General features: G+C 48.0%; 1 protein-coding gene across 3 annotated transcripts in view; it reads left to right on the forward strand.

The window, feature by feature from the left end:
- LOC123364788 (serine/threonine-protein phosphatase 6 regulatory ankyrin repeat subunit B-like) overlaps window positions 1–26011 on the forward strand; it is an 83773-nt gene that overhangs the window by 34146 nt on the left and 23616 nt on the right. For all 3 annotated transcript variants that reach the window (XM_045007174.1, XM_045007175.1, XM_045007176.1), the window contains 11 exons: window positions 263–364; window positions 1240–1338; window positions 3097–3297; window positions 6617–6718; window positions 6811–6909; window positions 8746–8874; window positions 9946–10074; window positions 10811–10927; window positions 12120–12218; window positions 17522–17722; window positions 19833–19931. In XM_045007174.1, coding sequence (XP_044863109.1) covers window positions 263–364; window positions 1240–1338; window positions 3097–3297; window positions 6617–6718; window positions 6811–6909; window positions 8746–8874; window positions 9946–10074; window positions 10811–10927; window positions 12120–12218; window positions 17522–17722; window positions 19833–19931 — 1377 coding nt within the window. The remainder of the gene's footprint in view (window positions 1–262; window positions 365–1239; window positions 1339–3096; window positions 3298–6616; window positions 6719–6810; window positions 6910–8745; window positions 8875–9945; window positions 10075–10810; window positions 10928–12119; window positions 12219–17521; window positions 17723–19832; window positions 19932–26011) is intronic.

Consider the following 26011-nt stretch of genomic DNA (forward strand, 5'->3'; position numbering starts at 1 on the left):
TGAAGTCATCTAGCCAATGAGCAAGTACCCCAAGAACAGCAGCCATGCCAGCTTCCCCCCAACTTCCAGAGCTTCAGATCCAGGCTTACCCTGGCTATACAAAGTGTCGTAGAGGCAGATGTTGATCCATTCCAGCTGAGGGTACATTCCGGTTAGGCTTGCATACAGGCTGTCTCCCTCCCAAGCACACATTACACTTGCAAAGAAATGCCGGCAGCTCCAGCTGCTTCTCTGGAAACGCTGCTCTCTTTGATGGTTGCAGATGGACCGGTCCCCCTTGCACATCGCTGCAGAAAGAGGCCACACCAATGTGGTGGAGTTGCTGACGGAGAAGTTCCACTCCAATGTGCTAGCTCGCACTAAGGTGAGAGACGCACCCACACACAATGTTCCTCTGAGTAGCAGCTGAGCGTATGGGCCAGAGAGGACCACGACTTGTGCCCACTGTTTGGTTGCTGCTCGCAATCTTGAGCTGGACAAAACTGGCTTGGGAATTAGGCCCTTGTTGCCTTAGCTTGGAGCCACACAGCCTCAGCATGTCTAGTCACACGCAGTGCTGGGAGATGAAGTCTAAAGCCAAGGAATAGGCCGGGTATTAGCCAGCTTTATCAGTCAGGGCAGTGCAAGTGCATTTCTTTGTCAGGGAGCTGGTTTGTTCAAAGAAGTTTGGGTTGTGGGCACAAAGGTCGCAAGGCCCTAACTGGAATCCACGTGGAAATGTGACGTGGGGACACTTCCGTTGTAATACACTGGCTGCGCATGCTGCCCTCTGGTGGTGGCCCATTGAGTGGATAAAAGCCGTAGTGCCAGCTGATGAGGATTCGCTATCGTCTCAAGTGGGAGAGGCCAGTGTTTCGGCTGATTTTTCCATTCTATCCCCAACACTGCCTGTGTCCACTGTAGCCGTGATGAGCATGTGGCCTGTAGGCCCCCAGCCTTCATTGTAATGTTAGTCACAAGCGCCAGTGCATTATGACAGCAGCCCAGAAGGTCCCGTACGCCAGCAAGAGCCTATTTCCGTGCACGGGTGGCAGGCGAAAGCAGGAGACAGCTGTGGGATAGGAATACTATACTGACGAAATTGGAGGGACAGAGGGAGATGGGGCTGGGACATTAGGAGGGGAATGGGAGGCAGGGTCCTTATCTGACCCACTCCACCTTTGGGACCTTTACCCAGCTTCTTGCCTAGCCCAGAGATTCTTGTCATCCTTACTTGCTGCCCATCTTTGCTCCCTGCAGGACGGCAGCACCCTCATGCACGTCGCCTCCGAGCATGGGCACCCGGACACCGCTCTGGCTTTTCTGAAGAAAGGAGTCCTGTTGCACATGCCCAATAAGGTAACCCAGCCCAGAGAGTCAGGCAGGGCCGATGTCTGCTGCTAGGGCTGCTCCAAAATGTCCGTCCAAAACTTGGATTCGGGGGGATGGAAAACGCCTTTTCAACCAAAACAAAAATGTTCTTGAAGGAGATGCAGTGGTGATGTAGCCATGTTGGTCCCAGGATATTAGAGAGACAAGGCGGGCAAAGCCATAGCTTTTATGGGACCAACTTCTATTGGGGAAAGAGACACACTTTGAAGCCACACAGAGCTCGTCTTCAAATCCTTGTCTCTCGAATGTCCTGGGACCAACAGAGCCTGAAGAAGAAGGGGGGAGGGATAGCTCAGTGGTTTGAGCATTGGCCTGCTAAACCCAGAGTTGTGAGCTCAATCCTTGAGGGGGCCATTTGGGGATTGGTCCTGCTTTGAGCAGGGGGTTGGACTAGATGATCTCAAGGTCCCTTCCAACCCTAATATTCTATGATTAAGAGCTCTGTGTGGCTCAAAAGCTGGTCTCACTGTCCAATAAAAGACATTACCTCATGAAAAAATGTCACATTGGTTGAATTTTTTCAGAAGATTTTTAAAAAGCTTAATTTCAATAGACAGACCTCCCTCTCCCCATTTATTTATTTTCCCTTGCTGGAAAAATGAAAGGAGTGGAAGTTTTCCCCCTACTTTCTCCCCTTCATTTCTAACTGGAAAAGTAAAAATTGAGATGAGAGGTTTATTTCCCACCAGCCTAGCAATTTATGGTCTCATAAACCATCCCAGACAGTAGCATGCCTGGGACAGACGACATATATCAGATATGTGGACTGTGTGGCAGGTCTCCACTCAGCTGTCACTGATTTAATTATGTGGCTTCACATAAGTCATTTAATAGCAATCTGCCTCAGTTTCTCCATCTGTGAAATGGGGATAACAATTTCTACCTTTCTCCTAGGGAATGGTATAAGACTCACTGTTTCCAAAACAGGCTGAGATCCTGAGTCCCAAGATGCTATAGGAATGCAACTTGTCTATTAAACTGTTTCCATTAACCATGCTGACGGTCTTTACTGCCGCATCTTTCCTTCCCAGCTGCCTTCTTAGCCTGGAGTTGCATCTGCTTTATCGAAACTGCATTTCCAGTCCCAATAAACCTTGCATAAAACAGACTGATGTTGGGGAAATATATTCACCTCTGGCTGTCCACACACCCGTCCCCCAAACAAAGTGATATTTTTGGGGAAGGGAGAAAATTTCACTGAACATTTCAAACCCAATGAAAAATGTTCACTTCTTCGTACATTTTCCCTACCTTTTTCTGCCAAGCTCTGGAAGCTGCCGGGTGTCTCACATGCATAAGAAGGGTGCCAGGAGCAATATTTCAGTATCACCAGGACTTGATTTACAGAACTGCCAGAAGTTATTCTCATTTCAACACAAACTTTCATCCAAATTTCGATGACAGTCACCCCCAAATTACTTTCATAATCCCCTCTTTGTTTCCCCACCTAGCTTTCTATATTTCCGCTTCTCTTAGCCACAAAGAGCCAGTGTAACCCCCTGACCCACGTGTGTTGTGTCCCCCATCTCATGCCTGATCCACGGTGGATGTGAGTCTGTCACAGCCCCAGCTACACAGAATGGCTGCACCAGTTCCTATGGCACAAGTGATGCCCCAGCCCTCTGGCAAACCGATTCGCCCCGCACACGTTAAGGTGTCAGAGTGGGTGTAGGGAGCGAGTGTTAAAAATCCAAGCGGCAAGGGAACTGGTTGCCTCTCTTTCAGAACGGGGCGGTCTGCTTGCACGCGGCAGCCAAACGGGGCCATGCTGCCGTGGTGAAGGCCCTGCTGCAGAGGGGAGCGGAGGTGGATGCTCGAACCAAAGAAAACTACACGGCCCTGCACATTGCTGCCCAGCACTGTAAGCCGCTGGTGGTACAGACTCTTCTGGGCTTTGGGGCCCGGGTCCAGCTCAAGGGAGGCAAGGTAGGAGTGAAACTTGGAATGTGACTCTTCCTTGCAGGCTGTGTCACTTTAGTTCCTGCCTTCACAATCAGTGCTGCTTTCTTCCTTCCTCCGCTGTAACAATACCGTGGTATTCCCAATCCCCCCCCGGCACCCAAGTGGGTTGTGTTTTCGATGCCCTTACCTATTTCAGAGGGGTACAGACTGCCAAGTGATCAGGATCTTTGTGGGCTGGGCTAGGATTTCATTCACTGACACAGTGCTCTGCTGCGTCCAATTTGCGTTGATCGGTTTTAGGAAACCAGAAGGCTACTCCAGGCTCCCTCTGAACCGGGTTGTAGTGTTGTAGCAAACGCACACCAGGTGGCGCAACAGCACCACCTGCCAGCAGCCTTTTCTGCACTGGGAAAGAACAGCTAGGAAATGTGCCTGGGCTCTACTCTGAACTGTGAGGACTGGCTGACACGTTCTCTCACCAGCTGGGGTGTGTGAGCCCTGAACACACAAAGGGAAACCGGTCTGACATGGGACACCCTGGGATGGATTGTTGCTGGCTGGAGGTGCGGGAGAGTTATCAGTGTTTACCCCAATAAAGCTAATGGGACCTGTACAGACAGCTCCTCCGGGCTGGAAATATTCCTCTTTATTTGTATGATGCTGGAACAAATAGAAAGACGCTGTACAGATCAGTTAAGCACCACTTCCGTGGGACACAAGAGCCGCTAGCCATGGTGTAAATGCTTATGAGGGATGGAGGTTGTTAGGGATTTATAACAAGCAGTGACAGCAAAGCCCCTAAGAGCGAGAGCTAGAGGCGGTGGAATATTTTCCCAAGGGAAGTGGCAGAGGCTTTGTAGCCAAGAATAAAAGATAGTACCGGTAAGTATATTTGGGATATAGAGGTGAAATATATATATTCATTAGTATTGTGGCACACGGCCTAGAGGCCTGTAAAATATTCAGCTGAGCCACACAAGGCTTAGGCCTGAAACAGGTTGGCGCCGCTATCCTGAAAGATAACCTGGTGCCGATACCGTGCAAGATCACAGTAAAAGATGTGTTAAGGGCCAAGGTTCGGGAAACCATGCAGCAACAGACTGGAAAATATGCCGCAATGTACCAGTTAATACAGCAAGATACCTGAAACTAACATTTGGGGGAATTTTGTAATAACCTCGAGTTACTAGGGTAACTCATTGATGTAGATATTAATGACAATAAGGGAGGAGCCACTGAGAAATGGGACACCCATAAATTAGTGGGGTGTGGAAGTATGGATAACTCAGGATAAAAGGTGTTGTCAGGCCTGTGTGCTGGCTGGGGGCAGGGGAGACACATGAGGAGATGCCAGGACACAAAGCCGGCGCTAGGCACAAACAGACTGAGCAATTGCTTAAGGCCCCAAGCAGCTCAATGGGGCCCCCTATTAATTATTAGCATGTGTTGAAGGGGCAAAATATTCCTGCTTAGGGCCCCCAAAGGGGTAGCACTGGCACTACCAGAATGACAGCCACAAATTATGATGACAACGAAGATGATAATGGGAAAGATCATGACTGACGCGCCAGGGTTCTTCAGCAGGAGATGTGTGTGATCAGTCATAAAGCAAAAAACTCTGTCTATCTGCTGCTGGATTTCAGTGTTTTGCGGCATTGTTTATCTGCAAAACAAAATTGTTAATAACGGCCGTGTAATTACTTGTGAAGTTTCTGGGTGTCACTGGCCTCCGTGTCTCTCTCATTCTGACAATACTGTGAATAATCGACATGGGAGACATTTAAAAGTAGCCTCTGCAAAGCACTGAAGAATGTGGAATCCTACAAGTTTGAGATGGAAGGATCTCTTGGGTCATCTAGTCCACACATGCCGTAGGCAGCAATCCTGCCATGCCATGGCCCAGACAGAGCTTTGCCGTCTCTGACAGAGCTGGGACTGATTTTTCAGTTCAGTGGCCAAACCAAAAGATCGAAAACAATTCCATTTAGTTTTGTTTTCCAGTTTTTTGCCTTAAAAAAAAAAGTCTTTACATTCAATTGAAGTAAGATTCAAAAGGGAAAGTTGTTTTGACTTGAAAAGTCAGAACGTTTCATTTCAAAAACGTCCCAACAAAACATTTCAACTTTTTCAGAAAAATTTTTTTGTTGTTTTTTGTGATCAAAACAATTAGGCAAATTCAACACAAATTTGCAAAATGTTTCAGTCGACCTGAATCTACATTTTTTCACTTAAAAAAAAAAAGTTTTCCTTGAAAAATTTTGCCAAGCTCTAATCTCTGTTTTGTAGCGATTCTCTTTGGTTTAATCCATGCAGCTCTCAGAAACCAGGCTATAAAAAGCAGGCTGAAACTAGCAAGGTAGCCATGGGGATCTTGTAGGTAGCGAGATGACGCTAAGCTACATCAGTCTGATCCTCACAATGACAGAAATCCCTAGTGGTTTGAAAGCCTGTCAGATAAAATAGAATTGCAATTTACTTACTAGTTAGGAGGTTTTATCTTGGAAAGAAAGTGCTAACTGGGTTGGGTTCCAGGTGGTGTAAGAGCTTTATGCATTCACCTTTGACTTCTGGATACGTGAAATCATATAAATATAATCCAAAGCCACCAGATCTGGGGTTTTAGAAGGGAAAAGAGCTCCTCCTACCTTGATGATGACTCCCTCAAGCCTTGAGGGGAGGGTAAGGAAGGGTTGACTGATTATTGTGGACCAGTTTGGATTTCAACGTGGCACTCCCATGCCCTGCAATTGACTGTGGACTCTGCACCGAAATATCTCCCAAACCGTTGCAGTGTCATGATGCGAGAGGTCCTGCCATGGAGTGGTGATGATGCTCTAATTCTTCAGGGACATCATCACAACAAGGGCTGGATAAAAAAACGAGCGGGGGGAGGGGAATGTGAACATTTTCTCAAAACAAAATCAAAATTCAGAAAATTTCTGCCCATGGCTCAGTGACCTTGTGCCGTGGGATGAGGTTTGAAGGTGGCAGCCCTAGAGCGGGAGCAGGAGGGATTTATGCATCAGTCTGGACACTGGAGCTAGGAGAGGCTAAGAAGACTCCAGGTATCCCGGGGAGACTGAGATTGACATCATGGGCTCTGAGGAGTGTATGAAATATACCAGGCCTGATTCCCCCCAGCTTTGCACCCGGTGTGCTGGGTGGGTGTGAAACCCTACCCGATCAGAAGGGCAGCGTGTTGCCCCCATGCTGCGCCCCCTTGCACAGGGGTAAGCGATGACGCAGGGTGCCAGACAGCAAGGAGGCCCCGGTTGAGTGGATGTAATAAGAGAAGCCAACACTGTTCCACAGGGCTCTGAGTCCTCGTCTGTGTCTCCCTCAGGCCCAGGAGACACCTCTGCACATCGCAGCCCGTATCCGCGAGGGGGAGAAGGTGGCGGAGATGTTGCTGAAGAGTGGCGCCGATGTCAACGTGGAACAAGAGGTAAAGCACGCGGCCACGTTCCTGGGGGCAAAGAGGGAGGGGCTGGATCTTGTTGGCACGTCGCTCATTTCAATGCTGCACTTTGGCTGCAGAACGGCGAGACGGCCATGCATGTCGCAGCTCGCCATGGCAACCTGAGGATGATCAAGGCCCTGATCGAGGAAGGAGGGGAGCTCACGTCGCAGTCCAAGGTAGGTGGCCCCCAAGGCAGCCAAGATGCACTCGGTCTCTGCCACATGTCCCAGGAACCTTTTGTGGGAAAGACCGGGAACACAAGACTTGCCAGAGCAGATCAGACCGTTGGCCCACCAAGTCCCATATGTTGCCCCGTCGGAGTAGCCAGTACCTGCATGTGTGCTGAGCACTTGCTCCAGTGCACTCCCCCAGCAGCTGGGACCAACCAGCCCACGGTGGGCCGGTGATGATCGTTTCTGCAACCTCAGTCTTATTTCATTGGGATTTATGTCAGAACTAAAATATGTCTTAACATTAACATGCACAAAGGGTTAGACCAAGCTGTCAAACAAACCCGGATTGCTCATTATTTAGCAGTTATGAGGCCAAGTAAAATAACCAGGTGATGGAGTGAGCTGTGAATACACTGGCCTGTCTCTTCTGGCTAGCTGGGCTCACACAGGAATTAGGTTTTAAGTGTTTCAATGAGCTCGCTGGTCTCCCACTCAACTCTGTAGCTCCCCTCCGTGCAGCTGGATCGGACTTGTTTCGATGAGCAGTATCTGATCTGGGGAGACCCCAGTGCTGGATGATGGAAATGCAAAGCTGGGTGGGCAGGAAGCTTGGTCCTGCTTGCCCTGCTAGGCTCAGCTTTTGCCAGTGTCCTCCGGCCTTCATTCCCAGTAGCATTAAAATTCACCCCAAAACCACACAACTGCCTTCTGGTTCGTGGAGAAAGCTGATCTAGAAAGGCTCGGAGCCCTTGGGTTTGTGCCCTTTTGGCTTCTCTCTGGTTAGAAAGGCAGCCTGAAAGGGTTGGGCTTTTGCTTTTTAGTGTCTGTTTTTAACCTTCGAAATATCATGAGTGTCCGTGCTGCTGCTCCTTGATTTTGCTGTAAAATCTCTTCAGCGTTTCAGAGCATGTTCACTGTGATGCAACTGAACAGGTGGCGGGAGGTGGATATTTAACTAAGACTGCCTTTCTCCAGACTGTTAATTAGCTATTGAATAGAAAGAGCTGCTGTAAAAAACAAGCCAGAAAAGACTTTGAAACAGTCTCTCCCGCTCTCAATTGCTCAACTTTACTCTCTTGACTCTTGTGACGTGATCATTTCTGTAGCTGTCCAGTCACCATAGAGTCTTGAGGGGCAGACAAAACCTGTGGAAAAAATAAATAAGGGAGCTTGGGGGACTATTCAGGATTCCTTTTTCCCTCACAAAGATTTGTGTGTGTTTTTTAAAGGCGGCATTAGCCCAATATTTTGAGTTTGTTTGTTTACAGGTTGCTTTTACTGCCTCACAGCTAGAAAGGCTGATGTAGCAGAGACCAATCCTGCTTAGCGCTTGGGTGTGGAGCCAATAAGAAATCCCTTGTATATACTCAGTAATCGTGTTCATACTAATGATTGCTCAGCCCAGTGGGGCAGAGTCATAGACAATGATCCTGAAACTCAAAGGACCTTAAATTTCAGGCAGAGTCCTTAGAATTTCTGTACCATGCAGGACACCATCCACAGAACAACCTCTATGGTACACACTTGAGCCATATGACTCTGCACTGTCAGTGGATGTCTGAGGGGAACTGAGAGCTTAAAGGAAGGGGGTGGTTTATCCCCTTTAGCCTTATTCGGGCTAGAAGTGCGGAGGCTGAATAGGGAGGAGTTTAGAGTCAGGCTTGAGGTATGGTTCTCAGCATGTGGCTGGGTCAGCTGTCTCCATGCCTGGCACCTTCATTCATTTCTGGGTGGAGAGAGGGAATGAGGATGAGATGGGAGGAGATGGCGTGTGCAGTACCAGAGACAGTCCTGGAAGCGAGGCAGCCACCCATCTCAATGTCCCTATCCTGCCGGCAGGCTGGAGAGTGCCCCCTACACATCGCGGTGCAGCACTGCCACTTGCCCGTGGTGGAGGAGATCCTCAACTACCTGGCCACGGAGAAAAGCCATGCAGAGGCCGCCGCCTGCGTCAACCAGGAAAACAAGGTGACTGGAGTAGAGGGAGTGGCCTGCATGTGAGACAGGCCCAATGCCTGAATGTCTGGGCATGTGAAACATAGCATGCTATGTAAATGAAGGGAGGGAGGGTGCAGGGTGTGACATGACATGGGGGAATGAACCCCTCCTAGCTAAGCCACACAAACACCTCTCAAACTTGTCACCCTCTCATGGGGAGAGCTGGAGGCGCTCGCATTCGATCAGTGACCCTCTCCTATGGTGAGGCAGAGGGCTACATGGCAGAGTCCCTGTTCGTCTGATGGGCACCAGGCAAGAATGGCAACAAGCACCCCGTGCCCACTCGCAGCGTGATAGATAAGGCCATGGGACTAGGCCGATAAACTGGGCATCAACTCAATTAGCAAGTGGCATTGTAAGACGGCTTTATTTGTAGGACCCTCCACGTCCTCTGAAGGCTCCCTTCCCACCGCTACCCTCCATTGGGATGTCCAGTCCCTTCCAAGACTGGAAGCAGAAAGCTGCTTTTCAGTGGTGGTCCTAGAAACCACTTCTAGGGTCTGGGTCCTCCCAAACTGCCACACTCTGCCCAGAAATCCTCCCACCCTTTCTTGTCCCCTCTCTTCTCTCCTCACCAAACCGTGCTTTGGTCATGATCCATAGTCAATGGAAAGACTCTCATTGACATCCGTGGGCTTTGGATCAGACCCTACAAGAGCGGATCAACCCCCACATCCATACTGAGCTCGTTGGAAGGCTTGAGGCAGAAAGGCAAACTCCTGCTGGGCTGGAGCCCCTCTGTGGCGAGATCAGTGACCTAGCAAGGAAAAAGGCCGGTTTTGGCTAGCGCTCGTGAGCATGGGAAAGCCTTGAACACAGGGTAGGATAAACTAACTGTAGCCTCCATGCAGGGGAGCTGTAGATGAATAGGGAAGAATCGGAGGAAGCTGGCCAGATTTCCTGGTTTGCAGGGCATGGATTCCTGTGCTTGCCCAGGCTCCGTGCCCGAGTGGTTACAGAACAGCGCTGCGTGATAGCGCAATCAGAGGCGCTGGGTGAACGTGCTGCTTTGCTTGTGTTTTGGCTCATACCCTTTCGCAGGCAGGGGAGACACCCCTCCACCTGGCTGCCGCGGTGAAGAAGGACATGGTCCACTTTGAGGAGGAGGAGACCAAGATCATTGCCATGCTCATGGAGTACGATGCCGACATCTCCCGTACCACGCGACTGGTACGTATGAGCCTGGGGTCCCTAGGGGGAAAAGGCTCAATGGATGTATGCCATCACTGTTGTTGTTATAGGCATATGGGCCATCTGCCGAGCTCGTTCCAACAGACTGATCGGAACTTCAAAGTTAGCAAACTCGGGGGCATGGGTTTTCCCAGACCTATGAAGCTGGAGTTTATTCTGTGTCCTGTTTGTCCTGAAGGTTCCTGGCAGAAGGGTCATCTTCTCAGTGGGCCGCATGGGGAGTTATTGGCAAAAGCGCCACTGTCCTTGTTAAAGCAACTTATGTGCTTAGCTCTCTTGAAAACAAGCCCCCACGCCGTCGCTTGGATACGGCTTGGCTTAGCTGTCAGACTTTAGAAAATAGTTACAAACAAAGCTGTATGTTTATGACATACATTTATATTTCTGTGCATCCGGATGGATCCCAAAGCACTTCCCCCATTATAGATGCACCGCACCACAGAAGTGCAGCCCCCTCTGAGGTGGAGCACGTCAACTGGAGAAACAACTGGTGCAAAGCATGCTGCACCATAGTGGAGAGGAAAGAGTTTTGGTTAAGGACCCCAGAGCAAACCCTTCCCTTCATGGTGTATGCATAACAGGCAGGACATTTGTTTTTAAGGTGTCCCCAGAAGTTCTCCTTACTCTTGACTGGGTGGGTGGCAAAGTTGTTCAGGCTAATGGGATGCATGGAGAGAGGTTTCTCAGAGTCCCTTTGGTGGTTTCTGTGTTGCAGTCCCTTGAGACTCCTCTGCATTACTGTGCCCGTGTGGGCAATACGGATGTCCTGCTGGAGATGCTTAAGCACATTAGTACCAGCCGAATGCAGCAGACCATTAACAAGCAAGCCAAGGTATTTCTGTTCTGGGCTGGGCCCTCATCTTTGCATCTCTGAGGAGAGCATTTCCCCAGCAGGAGCAATGACCAGAATAAAGCTTAGCTCAGGAGAGTTCAATTGCAATGTAAGCTAGGTAAGGGAGTGCAAAAATCTAGACCTTGTACCCTTCCTCACCTTTAACTTTGAATGGCCAGGGAAATGGTAAATAGCCAGCATGCTCTGATGATGCTAAATCCTTCCCAGCTATGTGAGTGGCAGGCTATATTCACTAGTCAGCAGAGAGAACCATACCCACCAACCATAGATAACCGCATGGTGCCTTGACTCAACTCTTTACGCTATAGTTCCATGGGATGTTTCTTGGGGTATCCAGAGCTTTGAGTCCCCTGCTTACCCCCTGCCTGCAGCATGCGGAAGTCTGGCTTGTAAGCTCCCTAACAACACCGGCCTGTCAGCCACCCAAGTACTCTCCTCCAGGCTATGCTCCCTCTGTTTTTGCCTGGCAGGTTAACAAGAGGTGAACCCCAGTCCCTGAGTCCCCTTGGAGCATTCCCCTGTGATACTCAGCTCCTAACACGGGCTACTCAGAAATCCCAGATCCTTTGCACCCAAAGGAGCCATATGCCCCAGTTCACCAGTTTGACCTTTAACCACTGAAATAAAGAAGTCTCTGGTGGTGTATTGGCTTGAAAAGGTTGTGGGAGGGGGGCGGGCCCAGGGAGATGGTGATGGGCTGTGGACTCATTTGCCCCTAGGCTGGGTGGGTAGTGGTGAAGAGTCATTGCCATCTGTTGGCTCTTTGGCCGACATGGATTGAGCTGGTGGCCTCAGTCCCCTTCTGAGGAGATGGGTGGCCATGTTACAGAGCCACCGGCACAGCTGGTGTTAACTGACAACCATCCCAGAAGAGAGGGCGGACTTACTGGATGCTGAGATTGAAGTACCATATGACCGCCAGAGGCGGGTCCCTCCAGAACGCATCGGCAAGGAAGGTGTGTGAGGAAACTGGTGCTGCCATTGTCTGTGCTGTACCCTTCATGTCACTACATGGCGCTTCCGTCACTGGGGCTGCTAGACTGGCACCTTTCACCACCACTGAATTAATAGCATTTCTGAACCTCAGAGAGTGCTGACTCTCCAGGGCTGTGACAATAGCAGGCAGGGGACAAAGAGCTAAGCAGGCCCTGTCTCTCCCTCCCTTCTCTAGAATGACTGCTCCCCGTTGCTGGTGGCAGCAGAGCGAGGACACACAGCGATAGTGAAGATCCTGCTCCAGCACCATGCTCGTGTCGATGTCTTCGATGAGGTAGGGGACTGGAGCCTCCTTGGTATCACCACAACCCTAGTTCTCAGAGGGGGCGTGGTGCTCTGTGTGTGTGCAGGGGCTGTGGGAGGAGATATGGCTGAGGTGAGCTTAAAAACGGTATTTTACACACAGTATAATACGGTTTAGCATTCCATTTCATCTCTCCCTTTAAGTTCTATGTTCCTACTGTGACGTTGCAGTCTATATGATTTTATAAAAAATTGATAATGAGTGAATATAACGTAATTAGAATATGCTTCATGCAAAAGGTCTCTTGTAAGGTATCATTACAAAACTTATTGTCTACTGAGTGTGGTCATCCTATTTGTATAAAGGTATCACTCTTGTATCTGAAACTAGAAATATGAAATATAACTCTGAGGGCCTATTGTAATTATGCAACGTGTGGGCCATTAATGGTGGTTTGGAATCTTAATGGCTCCCATCAACCAGGACAATTGACTGGCTGGCTCTGTTTGCAGGCAGGCCTTCCTGTGAGTCAGGCTGGGAGGAATGAAGGCTTGGGGGTCTTACAGTGACATGTGATCATGTCACATGAACTGGAGTCCATCTTTAACCTGGTGCTTTTCCAGTGAGGGGGTGGAAACCCAGAGGGACAAAGGATTCCCACCTTATGCAAAAGATATATAAATGGGTGGAACAGAACAGAGTGGAGGAGCCATCATGAAGAATCCCCTAGCTACCCCCTGAGCTGGAACAAGAGCTGTACCGGGGAAAGAATTGTGCCCAGGCCTGGAAGGTGTCCAGTCTGAGGAAAAAACTTACTGAAGCATTTCTGAGGGTGAGATTATCTGTATTCAGTTTGATTAGACATAGATTTGCGCATTTTATTTTATTTTGCTTGGTGACTTACTTTGTTCTGTCGGTTACTACTTGGAACCACTTAAATCCTACTTTCTGTATTTAATAAAATCACTTTTTACTTATTAATTAACTCAGAGTATGTATTAATACCTGGGGGAGCAAACAGCTGTGCATCTCTCTCTCTCAGTGTTATAGAGGGCGGATGGACAATTTATGAGTTTATCCTGTATAAGCTTTTTACAGGGTAAAACAGATTTATTTGGGTTTAGATCCCATTGGGAGTTGGGCATCTGAGTGTTAACGACAGGAACACTTCTGTTAGCTGCTTTCAGGTAAACCTACAGCTTTGGGGCAAGTAATTCAGACCCTGGGTCTGTGTTGGAGCAGACGGACGTGTCTGGCTCAGTAAGACAGGGTGCTGGAGTCCTGCGCTGGCAGGGAAAGCAGGGGTAAAAGTAGTCTTGGCGCATCAGGTGGCAGCTCCCAAGAGGGTTTTTGTGATCCAACCCGTCACACCTACCCCTTACAATATTTACACTATCATGCTGTCTTTGAAGTTCAGAAAGTTTCAGTCTGTTACGTTTCTCTGAAATGTACTGGTTTTCTAACTACACAGCTCGAACCCTGTAGTTACAATGACTGGCTGTGGTCAGTCCAGAATCCTTGAGTCATTGTCTTTTTGTTCTTCATCCTCCATTCGTAGAGTTTGCTCTGTTGATTGTTCTTTCTGAGGAACAAACTGTAGCTGTTAGTGGTTTCCGTTGAGCTCTCCAGTGTTCGTCTCAATCATACATGATCTGGACACTGAATTCTTTTTCTTCACGACAGCTGGAGTTGTCCATCCTTTTTCTCCATCCAATTTGACACAGACACAGTCACCTGGCTCTAGACCAGCAGTTCTGTAACTTGCATCTGAAGAAGTGGGTATTCACCCACGAAAGCTCATGCTGCAAAACGTCTGTTAGTCTATAAGGTGCCACAGGATTCTTTGTTGCTTTTACAGGTCTGTAACTGAGTGATGTCTGTTGTAAAAGTCAAACCAGTGGTCCGTCTAGCCCAGTTTCCTGTCTTCCAACAGTGGCCAGTGCCTTGAGAGGGAATGAACAGAATAGGGCAATTATCAAGTGATCCATCCGCTGTCATCCAGTCCCAGCATCAGAAACTTAGGGACACCCAGAGCATGGGGTTGCATCCTTGATTATCTTGGCTAATGGCCACTGATGGACCTATCCTCCATGAAGTTATCTAATCCTTTTTTAAACCCAGCTATACTGTTCACCTTCACTACATCCCCTGGCAACAAGTTCCACAGGTTGGCTGTGCATTGTGTGAAGAAGTACTTCCTTCTGTTTTAAACCTGCTACTTATTTTCATCAGGTGACCCCTGGTTCTTGTGTTATATGAAGGGTAAATAACACTTCCTTATTCACTTTCTCCACACCAGTCAGGATTTTATAGACCTCTATCATATCCCCCCTTGGTTGTTTCCTTTCCAAGCTGAACAGTCCCAGTCTTTTTCATTTCTAGTAGTATGGAAGCTGTTTCATACCCCTAATCATTTTTCATGCCTTTCTCCTTACTTTTTCCAATTCTAATATATATATATATTTGAGACGGGGTGACCAGAACTGCACGCAGTATTCAAGGTGGGGGCATACTATGGATTTATATAGTGGCCCTATTATATTTTCTCTGTTATTATCTATCAATTTCCTAATGGTACCTAACATTGTTAGCTTTTTTGACTGCTGCTGAAGCACACTGAGCAGATGTTTTCAGAGAACTATCCACAATGATTCCAAATCCTCTTTCTTGAGTGGTAACAGCTAATTAAGACTCCATCATTGTGTTTGTATAATTGGGATTATGTTTTCCAATGTGCATTATTTTGCATTTACCAACATCGAATTTCATCTGCCACTTTGTTGCCCAGGCACCCAGTTTTGTGAGATCCTTTTGTAAATCTTTGCAGTCAGCGTTGGACTTAAATATCTTGGGTAATTTTGTGTCATCTGCAAATTTTGCCCCCTACTGTTTACCCCTTTTTCCAGATCATTTATGAATACATTGAACAGTACAGGTCCCAGGACAGATCTTTGGTGGACAAAGCTATTTATCTCTCTCCTTTTGTTTCCTGTCTTTTAACCAGTTACTGATCCATGAAAGGACCTTCCCTCTTATCCCATGACTGTTTCCTTTTTGCCTTTTTATCTGATTTGGCTACTCTCTTCTGTCTCTGCCACTTTGGAGACAGATTTTTTTCCAAAGTTGGAGCAGTAGTTCTGAGTTGTCTTCCCATCAAGAGCTGTGCTGGACTATATCCAGTAGTTGCTATTGATGTTGATCTGTAAGTCAGAGGAGCAAGGAATGGATCTTCCTGCTGTAGGATTTTTTTGGCTGTCTGTACTGCTCTCTCAGTCTCTTCTTCGCTTGTGAGTAATGTGGGCTGCTAGTAATAGGATCAAAATCATATTTCATTGGGAACGATTTATGTTCTGCTGCAGTGAATTGTGGTCTGTTGTCTGTCACTAGTTGTTCTGGAATACCGAAATGAGCAGAAGTGAACCTCATTTTCTCAATAACTCCGCAACATGTTATGTCTTCCAACTACATTATTTCTACATACCTGGGAAAATTGTCCTCAACTGCTAGTTAATGATGTCTTCTGAATTCACATACATCTGCAGCTAGTCTCTTTCAAGGTCTCCCTGGTTAGGGGTGTTATTATTAAAGGTTCCATGTGTTGTGTTTCATCTGTTACTTATGCAGTGTTCACATGCAGATACTTCATTCTTTGTCCTTGTTGATGTCCAGCCAGTCCTTGCCGAGCGTAAAGTGACTGGAGGAGCATGGGGGTACCTCTGAGGTCAAATACACATAGCTCGTTGGCTTGTTCATAACCCCCACTGCCTTAGAACTCCCTTCTCCCAAGAAGCCTTTCCAGAGTAGCCCACCCAGGGGAGCAATCTAAATCCCATACCAGTCATGAAATAAACTTTTTTCAAATACAATGAACAAGAAACATGTGAAGCAAATATCATAGATGATTTGCTCTGCCTGGAAAAACTATGTGGCCATCTTTCCGGCCACTGTCTCCTCTACCCCTTACCAGCTAGCTGTGCTTTCAGACTAATTAGTTTGTAAGCTCCTTGAGGCAGAGACATGGTCTATAACACACGGGATACCTATGATGCTATATACATATATAGGGATTGTTACTCTGCAGGCAAATCTCTGTTTGGCTTCGTAGTGTTCTGGCCAGAGAGGGTATTAAAACTATTCCTTGGTGCAGTAAAGCTACTACAATAATTTCATATGCTGCAGACACCACACAGTGCAAACTCTGACACCTGGGTAGTGGGGACTAGAACCCATGTCTTGCAGCTCCAGAAGCACAGGCCTTCAGCTGCAAGTAGTAGTAAGTTCTATGTGCTCTGTGGCATCCAGCCATTGGAGGGCAGTATCTATCTAAGGGCTTGTCTGCATTACCCTCTGGATCGACGGGCAGCAATCGATCCAGCGGGGTCGATTTATCGCATCTAGTTCAGACATCATAAATCAACTGCAGAGTGCTCTCCCGTCGACTCCGGTACTCCACCAGGGCGAGAGGCGCAGGCAGAGTCGATGGGAGAGCGTCAGCCAACAACTTACCGCAGTGAAGACACCATGGTAAGTAGATCTAAGTACATCGACTTCAGCTACGTTATTCACGTAACTGAGGTTGCATAACTTAGATCAATTCCCACTCTGCCAGTGTAGACCAGGCCTTAGATACTTACATGGTTCCCATCGCTCTCGTATCTGAGCACATCACAACCCCCTCTGAAGTAGGGCACTGCTATTATCCCCGTTTTACAGGTAGGGAACTGAGATGCAAAGGGTATGTCTACACTGCAAAACAAACCCATGGGAGCAAGACTCTCAATCTGGATCAACTGACTCACTCTTAGGACTCACACTGTTGGGCTAAAAGTAGCAATGGAGATGATCCGGCCCAGGCTTTGAGACCCTCTCCCCTTGCTGGGTTTCACCCTGAGCTCAAACCTCTGCACTGCTATTTTTAGCTCCACAGCATAAGCCCAAGTCAGCTGACCCAGGCTCTGAGGCTCATTGCTGTGTAGACATAGCCAAAGAGAGTAAGTAAGGTGCCTAAGGTCACATAGGAAGTAGTTGGTAGAACAGGGTTTTGAACCAAGATCTCCTGAATACTATCTAGCACCCCAACCACTAGACTATCCTTCTTCTTATCATTCATGCCTTTACATAGACACACACAACACTTGCTTGACTGCTTTGACTATGGCCAAAAATAGTCACACAGCAATGGTTTCATGGCAGAGTATTTATAGTGTCCGGAGCACACAGGAAGGCCCTGCTAGTGGGAGGTTATTAAAATCCATGTTTCCAGTGGCTCATCTCTCTGATTTTCTGGTTCCCTGTGTAACCGCAGCAGCTAGCTTTGTGGCTTTGTTTTGCAGCACGGGAAAGCAGCTTTGCACCTGGCCGCAGAGAACGGCCATGACCAGATTGCAGACGTCCTGCTGTGGCACAAGGCCTTTGTCAATGCCAAGACCAAGCTGGGCCTGACACCTCTTCACCTCAGCGCTCAGAACGGCTACAACCATTTAGTCAAGCTCCTCGTGGAGACTCACCTGGCCAGCATTGATGCTATGACCCTGGTAAGGAGTGGCTTATAGGCATAACCAAACTGCATGTGGGTAGGAGCTGGGCTACTAAGGTGGCTTTCTGAGTGGAAACCCAAAGGGCTGCTAATGCTGATTCAGAAACAGATGTTTTCAGTCTGACCCAAACAGGTTTTGGGTGCAGGTGCAAGGAAGGACATGAAACCCTTCTGTAAGACTTACGTAGTAAGGACAAAAATAAACCCACTCATGAGCCTCTGAGGGATTCCATTAAAAGCTACCCTCACAGGGCTTCAGTTAGATACTAACGGCCCAAATTCTCGCCTTCTGCCCTTTGCCGACCCTACTTCAATCACAGCTTACATCTCATTAGGAATATTTGTTCAAGTTTTCAGCTAGTAAATAAATGGCTCGGGTGCCCAGGCCCAGCGGTGAGGAGGCGCAGAGCTACATAAAAACGGCAAAAAGGGCCTTGATCGTACCACCAACCAAGCCTGCTTCCTTCCCAAGGCCAACCACTGGGGTGCTTGGGATAGGTTTAGAACTTCAGTAATGTGAACCTCTGTCAAGGCTCCTCGAGGACAGGGGCAGTTACCAAAATAAGGGCTGCAAAGCTAGTGGCTGTTAGGAACAAACGTATCAGCTATGTGTACACACACACACACACACACACACACACACACACACACACACACACACACACACACACACACACACACACCCTTCCTTGGTAAAAGGGCCAGAGTGGCGTAAAGGGCCCCTAAAGGTCCCTTATCTGGCTGGGGGAGCAGTCCCCTGGTGCAGGCACTGTGGAAGACAGTTGTAAGGCTGCCTTCCGAGGAGGATCCCCCGCTCGCATAGGAGGTGTGCAAGAGGCAGGTCTGGGAGCCAAAGGGATGTGTCAAGGGTGGTCCCACAGTACACAGTGCTGAGGAGACTCTAGGCAGTGCGATGGCCCAGTGTCAGCTGGGGAAATGGCTTAGTCTGGCTCCCATGGCTGTTGTGCTGGGAGTCTCTCCATTCCTTGCAGCAGCCCAGGATATGGAGGTGGCTTAAAGTCACAGGAGACCTTCCTCCCCCTGGGCTGTGAGTTCTGAGCTGTGCCTTGGAGAAGCTCAACACAGAATCGTATGCACAGTACGAGAAAGTGTGCGGGGACTCTCCGGGATGCGTCCCAAGTGGACGAGATGTCATCAGGGTGGAGAACGGCCTTCTTGGTTGCTTGGGCTTTGTCTGGACCAGGACAGAAGGTGCTAACACGTTGGGAACAAGACAAGGCCCCCTGCCTTTAACACATGCTAAACTGGTTGGGTTAAAGCCACGGACAGTCTGGGATTTTATCAGGGCTGGCCTTAGGGAAAATGGCATCCTGGCCCCCACTGCTTCCCCAGGCTCACCCCCCAGCCCCTCTGAGCCTGCTGCCTCCCTGGGCTTCACACCCCACCCACCCCCCAATGCCTCCGGGCCCTGCTGCCTCTCCCCCCATTGAGGTCAAATTCAAGCTCCCTTCTGCAGCCTCGCACCCCAGGCCTGCCCCCCTCCTTGCCTCTTGACCATGGCGCCCCCCTGACCATGGAGCTGTAGGTGGTCACCCATGTCACCCACCCATAAGGCCGGCCCTGGCTTGAATCTGACTGGGTTAGCATGTGTTAAAGGCAGGGGGCCTTGAATACAGCAGGTTCTTCAAAAGTGTTTATTAGCACGTGCTAATATCCCTCCATTAAATCCTAGACCTCGTCTTCATTGGGGAAAGAGGTGTATTGTTAGCCAACACGAGGTAACGAACACAAGGTAAATCCTAGTGGAGACAAGGCAGTGTGTAGCTTTCACGTGTGTTAGCAGGCTGAGGTACAAACCCTAGGCTCCTCCAGAGCCTTCACCTCAGTCTGCTAACGAGTGGAAGCTACAAACTGCCTCACCTTCAGTAGGACCTTACCATGTGTCAGCTAACACGTGGTAAGAAAACGCCTTTCCCTAGTGAAGACACACCCATAGGCTTTAAAAGGCCAAAAGCAGTCTCTGCCCCAGAGCAGGCATCCACGTGCACTCGGATACCTACAGGACTGCCCTCCCTCCTGATCTCGTGTTGCCTCCTTGGGGGAAGCCAGCATTTGCTGAAGTGTGTTTGGCTTTTCTTCTCGGGCAGACCAAGCGAACCCCTCTGCACCTCGCTGCGCTGACCGGCCAGCTGGACGTGTGCACCAGCCTGCTGAGCATGAGCGCGGACGTCAATGCCACCGACATCGTAAGTCTCTCTCTGCTCTCCCCCGCAGCGAGGCACTGCAGCCTGCACCGGGAATCGTGTTTCACGAGCTCTGTTGAAACAAGCACATATCTCGGAGCAAAACATCCTGCAGTTCAGAAGGTCCCGCTGCTGCTGCCAAAGACAAAATAGTTTCCTTTCTCCTTGAGCTCCTCAGGCTCTTTCTGTCTGGGTCTCATTGTTACTCACGAACCTTCTCTCCCCATCACTGTTTGATTGTATTCCTTTGCTGATGCCGTTAAGGTAGGGGGACCCCATGCCATGGTGGTTGGGTGCCTGATGCCCCTTCACCAGTTACTGATATTCCATCAGCAGGACACCAGCTCCAAAGCTCCTAGCCCCAGGGCCTAGAAATCTTTTAACTCCCCCAAATCATTACACCTTGCTCTCGTATCGCCTGTGCCTCCCAAGGATTTACAGGCGTTGAGTTGAGGTGGTATTATCCCCATTTGGAGGCAATGAGATGAGGCAGGTAGCAAGTTGTCTATGGATTGGGATTATAGCCCATGTCTCCTGAATCTCCACTCTGTGCCATAGTCATTAGATTGTCCTTCCTCCCTAAAGGAAGCCTCACCACTGGGCACTGCATACTGCCATCCAGCTGGCCCCTGCATAGTGTATAAAGAGCAGGGCATCCCATGGGTTGTAATTTTCAGGAACCTTGCTCCCCTGCTCTGTTTCTAATCTATTGCTGAATTGAATTTGATCAGCTGCTTGCAACTGGTCCTTGTCAGATGGCAGAAATACCCCATGAACCACTGTGCCCCAAGAGCCACCTTCTGACTCCTCTGGGGGTGGGGGGTGGACTTGGTTCTGCCACTGACTCTCTTTGTGACCTTGGGCAAGTCACTTAACTGCTCTGTGCCTCAGTTTCCCCATCTGTAAACTGGGGTCAGGGATCATTCAAAGGGCTCTTATGGGGGCTTAATTCATTGGAGTGTGTGAGCTCTTTCAATGGAAGATGAGCTAGAGGTGCCACAGCTTGTTATTGAATTGGGGGAATGCTTACACCTCCCCGCATCTGTGTCAGACGTCACTTTTCATCGCTCACTGCTCTGCTTTGTGTCCCATGCTGCTTTTTTCCCTGCATACAGATATTTTATTGCAAACATTCTGTGCTGGCTTTTACGACCGGATACTTCACTTGCTGGCCTCTTTCCACTGCTGATTCCTGTGTCATTCTCACTATCAGTTCCTCTGCTAAAAATAACAATCAGGAGCATGCTGGAGGAGCCGTCTTACCTCTTGGGGAGCAGGAATGGTCCGGGACACCAGGTGGAAAATGAAGGAAAAATAAAACATAAAAGACAAAGGCCACCAATCGGTATAAGTTGCTGTTATTACTAGTGCCTTAGCTTAAGAGCATGTTCAATTGTTAATTTATCTTTTAAAAAGATTTTCTGTCCTTCACAGAGATCCTCTTAGCATAGGGAAGTTGGGGGATTATTTGGGAGCTGATTCCAGTTCTCTGATTCAATGTGCCTGCCCTGGCATGAGTTAGAGCAGACTAGGGGCTGCACTGGCTTACACTAATGACATAAAGTCCTTAAGGGATCACCTGCTAGCTGAGAATGGGGGAATGGCATAGTGCTCTGCCCTGCCCTGACCTGACATGCCATGCCCACTTTGTCCTTCAGTATAAGCTGTTTGCTGGGGGAGGCGGGTGATACTGCAGTGGAGCTGGTTCCACCAGCTGTGACCTCCCTCTCCTGATCGAGGAATTCTGGCCAGAATTGTTGTATCAACCAGGCAAGGTACTAACAAACTTCACCAGGACTTTATTTTTAAAGTGGAAACCTCTTTACCAAGCTGCTGCTGCACCCTCTGTAACTCTCACTCTGCCTCAACTCCTCTCCCCTCCTTCCTGTTTCTTGTCTTTTCAGACTCCCAACAGCCAGTGCTCCTAGTTCTAATAATTTCAAGCAACATCTAAATATTACATTCCCTCCTCTCTTAAGAAACTCTCCCAATTAAAATAAACATTGTTGTTCTAACCACAGGAACAAATAGGAAACAAGACACTATACTATTGGCAGAAATATTACACTGAAAACACTGTAGATACTACATAACATAGTCTCTAGTTCAGACAGGTGGTCGTCTGGGTCTGACAGGCCATCTCTCAAGCCCTGGTTCCAATGCAGTGTCTTGTTGTGTTGATACTACGGTGAAGTCATCCAATGCAGACCAGGGGTTGGCATAATCTCCTCTTGGTGCATAGGCAGGTGCAAGAAAAGAAGCATTCCATACTCGCCCATCAGAAAGTCAATAGGTGTAAGGTCCCTTCTTCTCTATGATTTTAAGAGGAGCTAAGAATTTATGGTCCCCTTTGCATAAAATTCCAGGTTTTCGTATTCTAACGAAGGAACCACACTCAAACTTTAGTTCCTTAGCACCCCGCCGCTTGTCTGTGAAAGCCTTATACTTTGCTTGGTTCTGTTCAACTGTTTTTCTCACATCATCCTCAGTTGGGGCCTCAGGTCGTGCCTTTAACAATCCAGCAATGTTCAGTTTAGTATTCATCTGTTCCCCATGCAGTAACTCTGCAGGTGATCTTTGCGTTGTGGCATGTCGTGTAGCCCGGTATTCTTGCAAGAAATCAGTAGTGAAGGGTATCCAGGGGCGGCTCTAAGCATTTTGCCGCCCCAAGCACAGCAGGCAGGCTACCTTCGGCGGCTTGCCTGCGGGAGGTCTCTGGTCCCACAGATTCGGCGGCAACCTGCGGGAGGTCCGCGAAGCCGCGGGACCAGCAGACCCTCCGCAGGCATGCCGCCGAAGGCAGCCTGTCTGCCGCCCTCGCGGCGACCGGCAGAGCACCCCCCGCGGCTTGCATCCCCAACCACGTGCTTGGCGTGCTGGGGCCTGGAGCTGCCCCTGAGGGTATCCACAATCGCCCTTCCAGTTTAGCTGTTTGCAAACTCTCTGTGTTGTCCCCCATGGAGTTGTGTGAGGACAGCCCCAAGTTCATAATCAGAAGCATCAGTGGTTACAATTGTGGGCAATGCAGGACTGAATAGTGCAAGTACTGGACTACGTACAGTCAAGTCTTTCACTGTTTCGAAACTAGCTTGTGCATCCATTGTCCACACTAAGGTTGAACTTCTCTGTAGTAATTCTCGTAACGGTTCAATGACATAACTGGGAATGAATTTTGCACACCAGGAGGTAAGACCCAAGAAGGAACGTAAGGTTTGCAAATCTGTTGGAGGAGGAGCATTTGAAATTGCCAGGATATGATCTGGATCAGGTTTTAGTCCAGCCTGTGAAATTGTTTGCCCCAGAAAGGAGAGTTCAGTTTGTCTAAATTTGCATTTGGACCTATTGAGCTTGACGCCTGCTTTGCTGATGCAGTTTAATACAGACTGCAGGTTATTGTCATGTTCCTCAGTAGTATTTCCAAACACCATAACATCATCCAAATAGCACTGAACTCCATGTTGATTCTTCAGAATCAATGACATCATTTTTTGGAAGGCACTTGGGGCTGATGCAAGACCGTATGGAACAAGTTTAAAATGAAATAGTCCCTCATGTGTAATAAATGCTTTGAGGTCTCTGCTATCTTCATGCAATATAACCTGGTGGTATGCGCTTTGCAAATCAAGAGTAGAAAACATCTTTGCTCCACAGATTTCGGCAAATACTTATTTTAAACATCCCAAGTCACCACCTGTGACTTCCTCTGTTCTCCTTTGAATACTATTCCATACACTAATACAGCTGTCTCTCAAACTTTCTCCTGCCTATGTGGCCAAAAATTTCTCTTGCTTAATTTAATGGAAAGCCCAGATATTTCATTTCTGTCATGTCTCTTTAGGTAACCAACGGAGTTACATTCTGAGTGAATATATAATCATACCACCTGAGAGAGCTCATTGTCAATAGCCCCTGCACCAGAAAAGAGAGAAATTTCCTAATAAAACAAATTGAAAAGCAACAAGGCTGATTGTAAGGCAAAAGTGGTTTTTAGGCCATGGGACTGACAAGAAATTATTCACATGATCAAATGCGACTAAAGAGGTCTCTGAATTACTGTAGTAGCTATGCCCTGTCTCCATGCTGATTTGAAGCACAACACTTACAATATCTGGATGGGTCTTGGCTTTGAACTGTACATGTACATAGACTTGGTTTTAAAGAATGCTACGCAACCCAGCCAACTCTGTCATATTTGTTCTTGCCTTTTTTTGTACACGTGGCTTGGGGGAGAGGGATAGCTCAGTCTTTTGAGCATTGGCCTGCTAAAACCAAGGGTTGTGAGTTCAATCCTTGAAGGGGCCATCTGGGGCAAAGTCAGTATTTGGTCCTGCTAGGGGAGGCAGGGGGCTGGACTCAATGGCCTTTCAGGGTCCTTCCAGTTCTATGAGATAGGTATATCTCCATATATTCTGTGAGGAAGAGGATGGCTGTCAATCACAATAGCTTTATTTGACTCCCTTAAGTCCACACAAAGGCAAATTCCTCCACCCTTCTTCTGCGTCACTACATAGGTGAAACCCATTCCGAGGAGTTAATCTCTTCAATAATGTCCTTTTGAACAAGTTTTCTAAGTTCCTCTGAAACAGCTTCCCTGACTGAAAATGGTAAGCGCCATAATTTCTGTCATACAGGCATCACATTATTCCGCATTTTAACTTTATGCAGAAACCCATAAGCACAGCCAAGTTTCTCCTCAACCTGGTGTTGGGTCCCAGTTGAAACTGGTGTGTGTAACCGCAAGACTGCTTTGCTGAAGAAGATCAATTCATCCATTAACTACCCTGAGATTTAAAGCAGCCAGTAAATCTCTGCCAAGGATAGGAGTGCCTTTGTGGACAATGTAGAACTCTGCAGTTACACAGCAATCACCAAAAGTAACTATTGCTGGCAGGCAGCCATGTACTGGAGTATGGTTTTTCAAATAGCTCACCAGCTGAAGTTTGGGTTCAGTAAGAGGCACATCTTTAAAGTAATGCAAATAGATGGAATCAGGTAGTATAGATACTGCTGAGCCAGTGTCCAACATTAGCTTAACAGAGTGTGATTTGCCTGAGGGTATGACGGAAACGTTTACAGTGCACTTTATCTGTTCTGCAATATGTGCAGTAGTGGTTTTGTCCACGCTCAGCACAGTAACATCTGGTATTGTAACTGCATGCACCTGTTGATTGAACTGGCTACTGCGACATACTTTAGCAAAACACCCAATCTTTTTGCAATGATTGCACTGAGCTACTTTTGCTGGCCATCCTGTGTAGCTTGCAAGGCGTTGTGGGGATCCACAGCGAAAGCTTTTACTGTATTTTGAATTTGCTGATTCAGTGGCTTTTCCTAAGTTTTCCTCCTGCAATTGTTTGTCTGCAGCAATAGTGAATTTTTCTGCAAAGGAGTCACAGCCTGGACTGTGTCTCCTGTATCCCTGCTCATTATTTTGGCTTCAGCTGTAGCTGACTCAGTCTGAGTAGCAATGGTTATTGCTTTTTGTAGTGTAAGTTGTGGTTCTAGAAGTAAGCATTCTCTTACACGAAGCATGGTTGTTTTCTCAATGAGCTGGTCTCTAATCATCTCATCTGCCATATTCCCAAAGTCACAAGTTACAATCAGACACCTCAGGGAAGCAATATACTGCATTATAGTCTCCCCTGGTTTCTGCTCATGCTGGTGAAATCTGTAGTGATTAGCTACTGCATTCACTTTTGGCACAAAAAAGTTATTTAATGCAGTGAGTGCAGTCTCATATTTATCATCTGCAAGGGGAAAAGTGTAAAATATACGCTGCCCTTCTGCTCCAAGGCAGTGGATTAGCAGAGCATGCTTTATTACTTCAGAAATCTCTGTAGCACTGATTGGAAGCAGATAAGTCTCAAACATATGGATCCAGGCAGTAAAAGCAATTGGAGGCTCACCTGGGCTTTGCAGAAAGGGTGCAGGTGGGTTCAGAGGCAGAAGATCCCATCCTCATCACCAAAATGTTGTATCAACCGGGCAAGGTACTAACAACTTCAACAGGACTTTCTTTTTAAAGTGGAAACCTCTTTACCAAGCTGCTGCTGCACCCTCTGTAACTCTCACTCTGCCTCCTC

This window comes from Mauremys mutica, chromosome 2 (genome assembly GCF_020497125.1).
Source record: "Mauremys mutica isolate MM-2020 ecotype Southern chromosome 2, ASM2049712v1, whole genome shotgun sequence".
Taxonomy (NCBI): Eukaryota; Metazoa; Chordata; order Testudines; family Geoemydidae; genus Mauremys; species Mauremys mutica.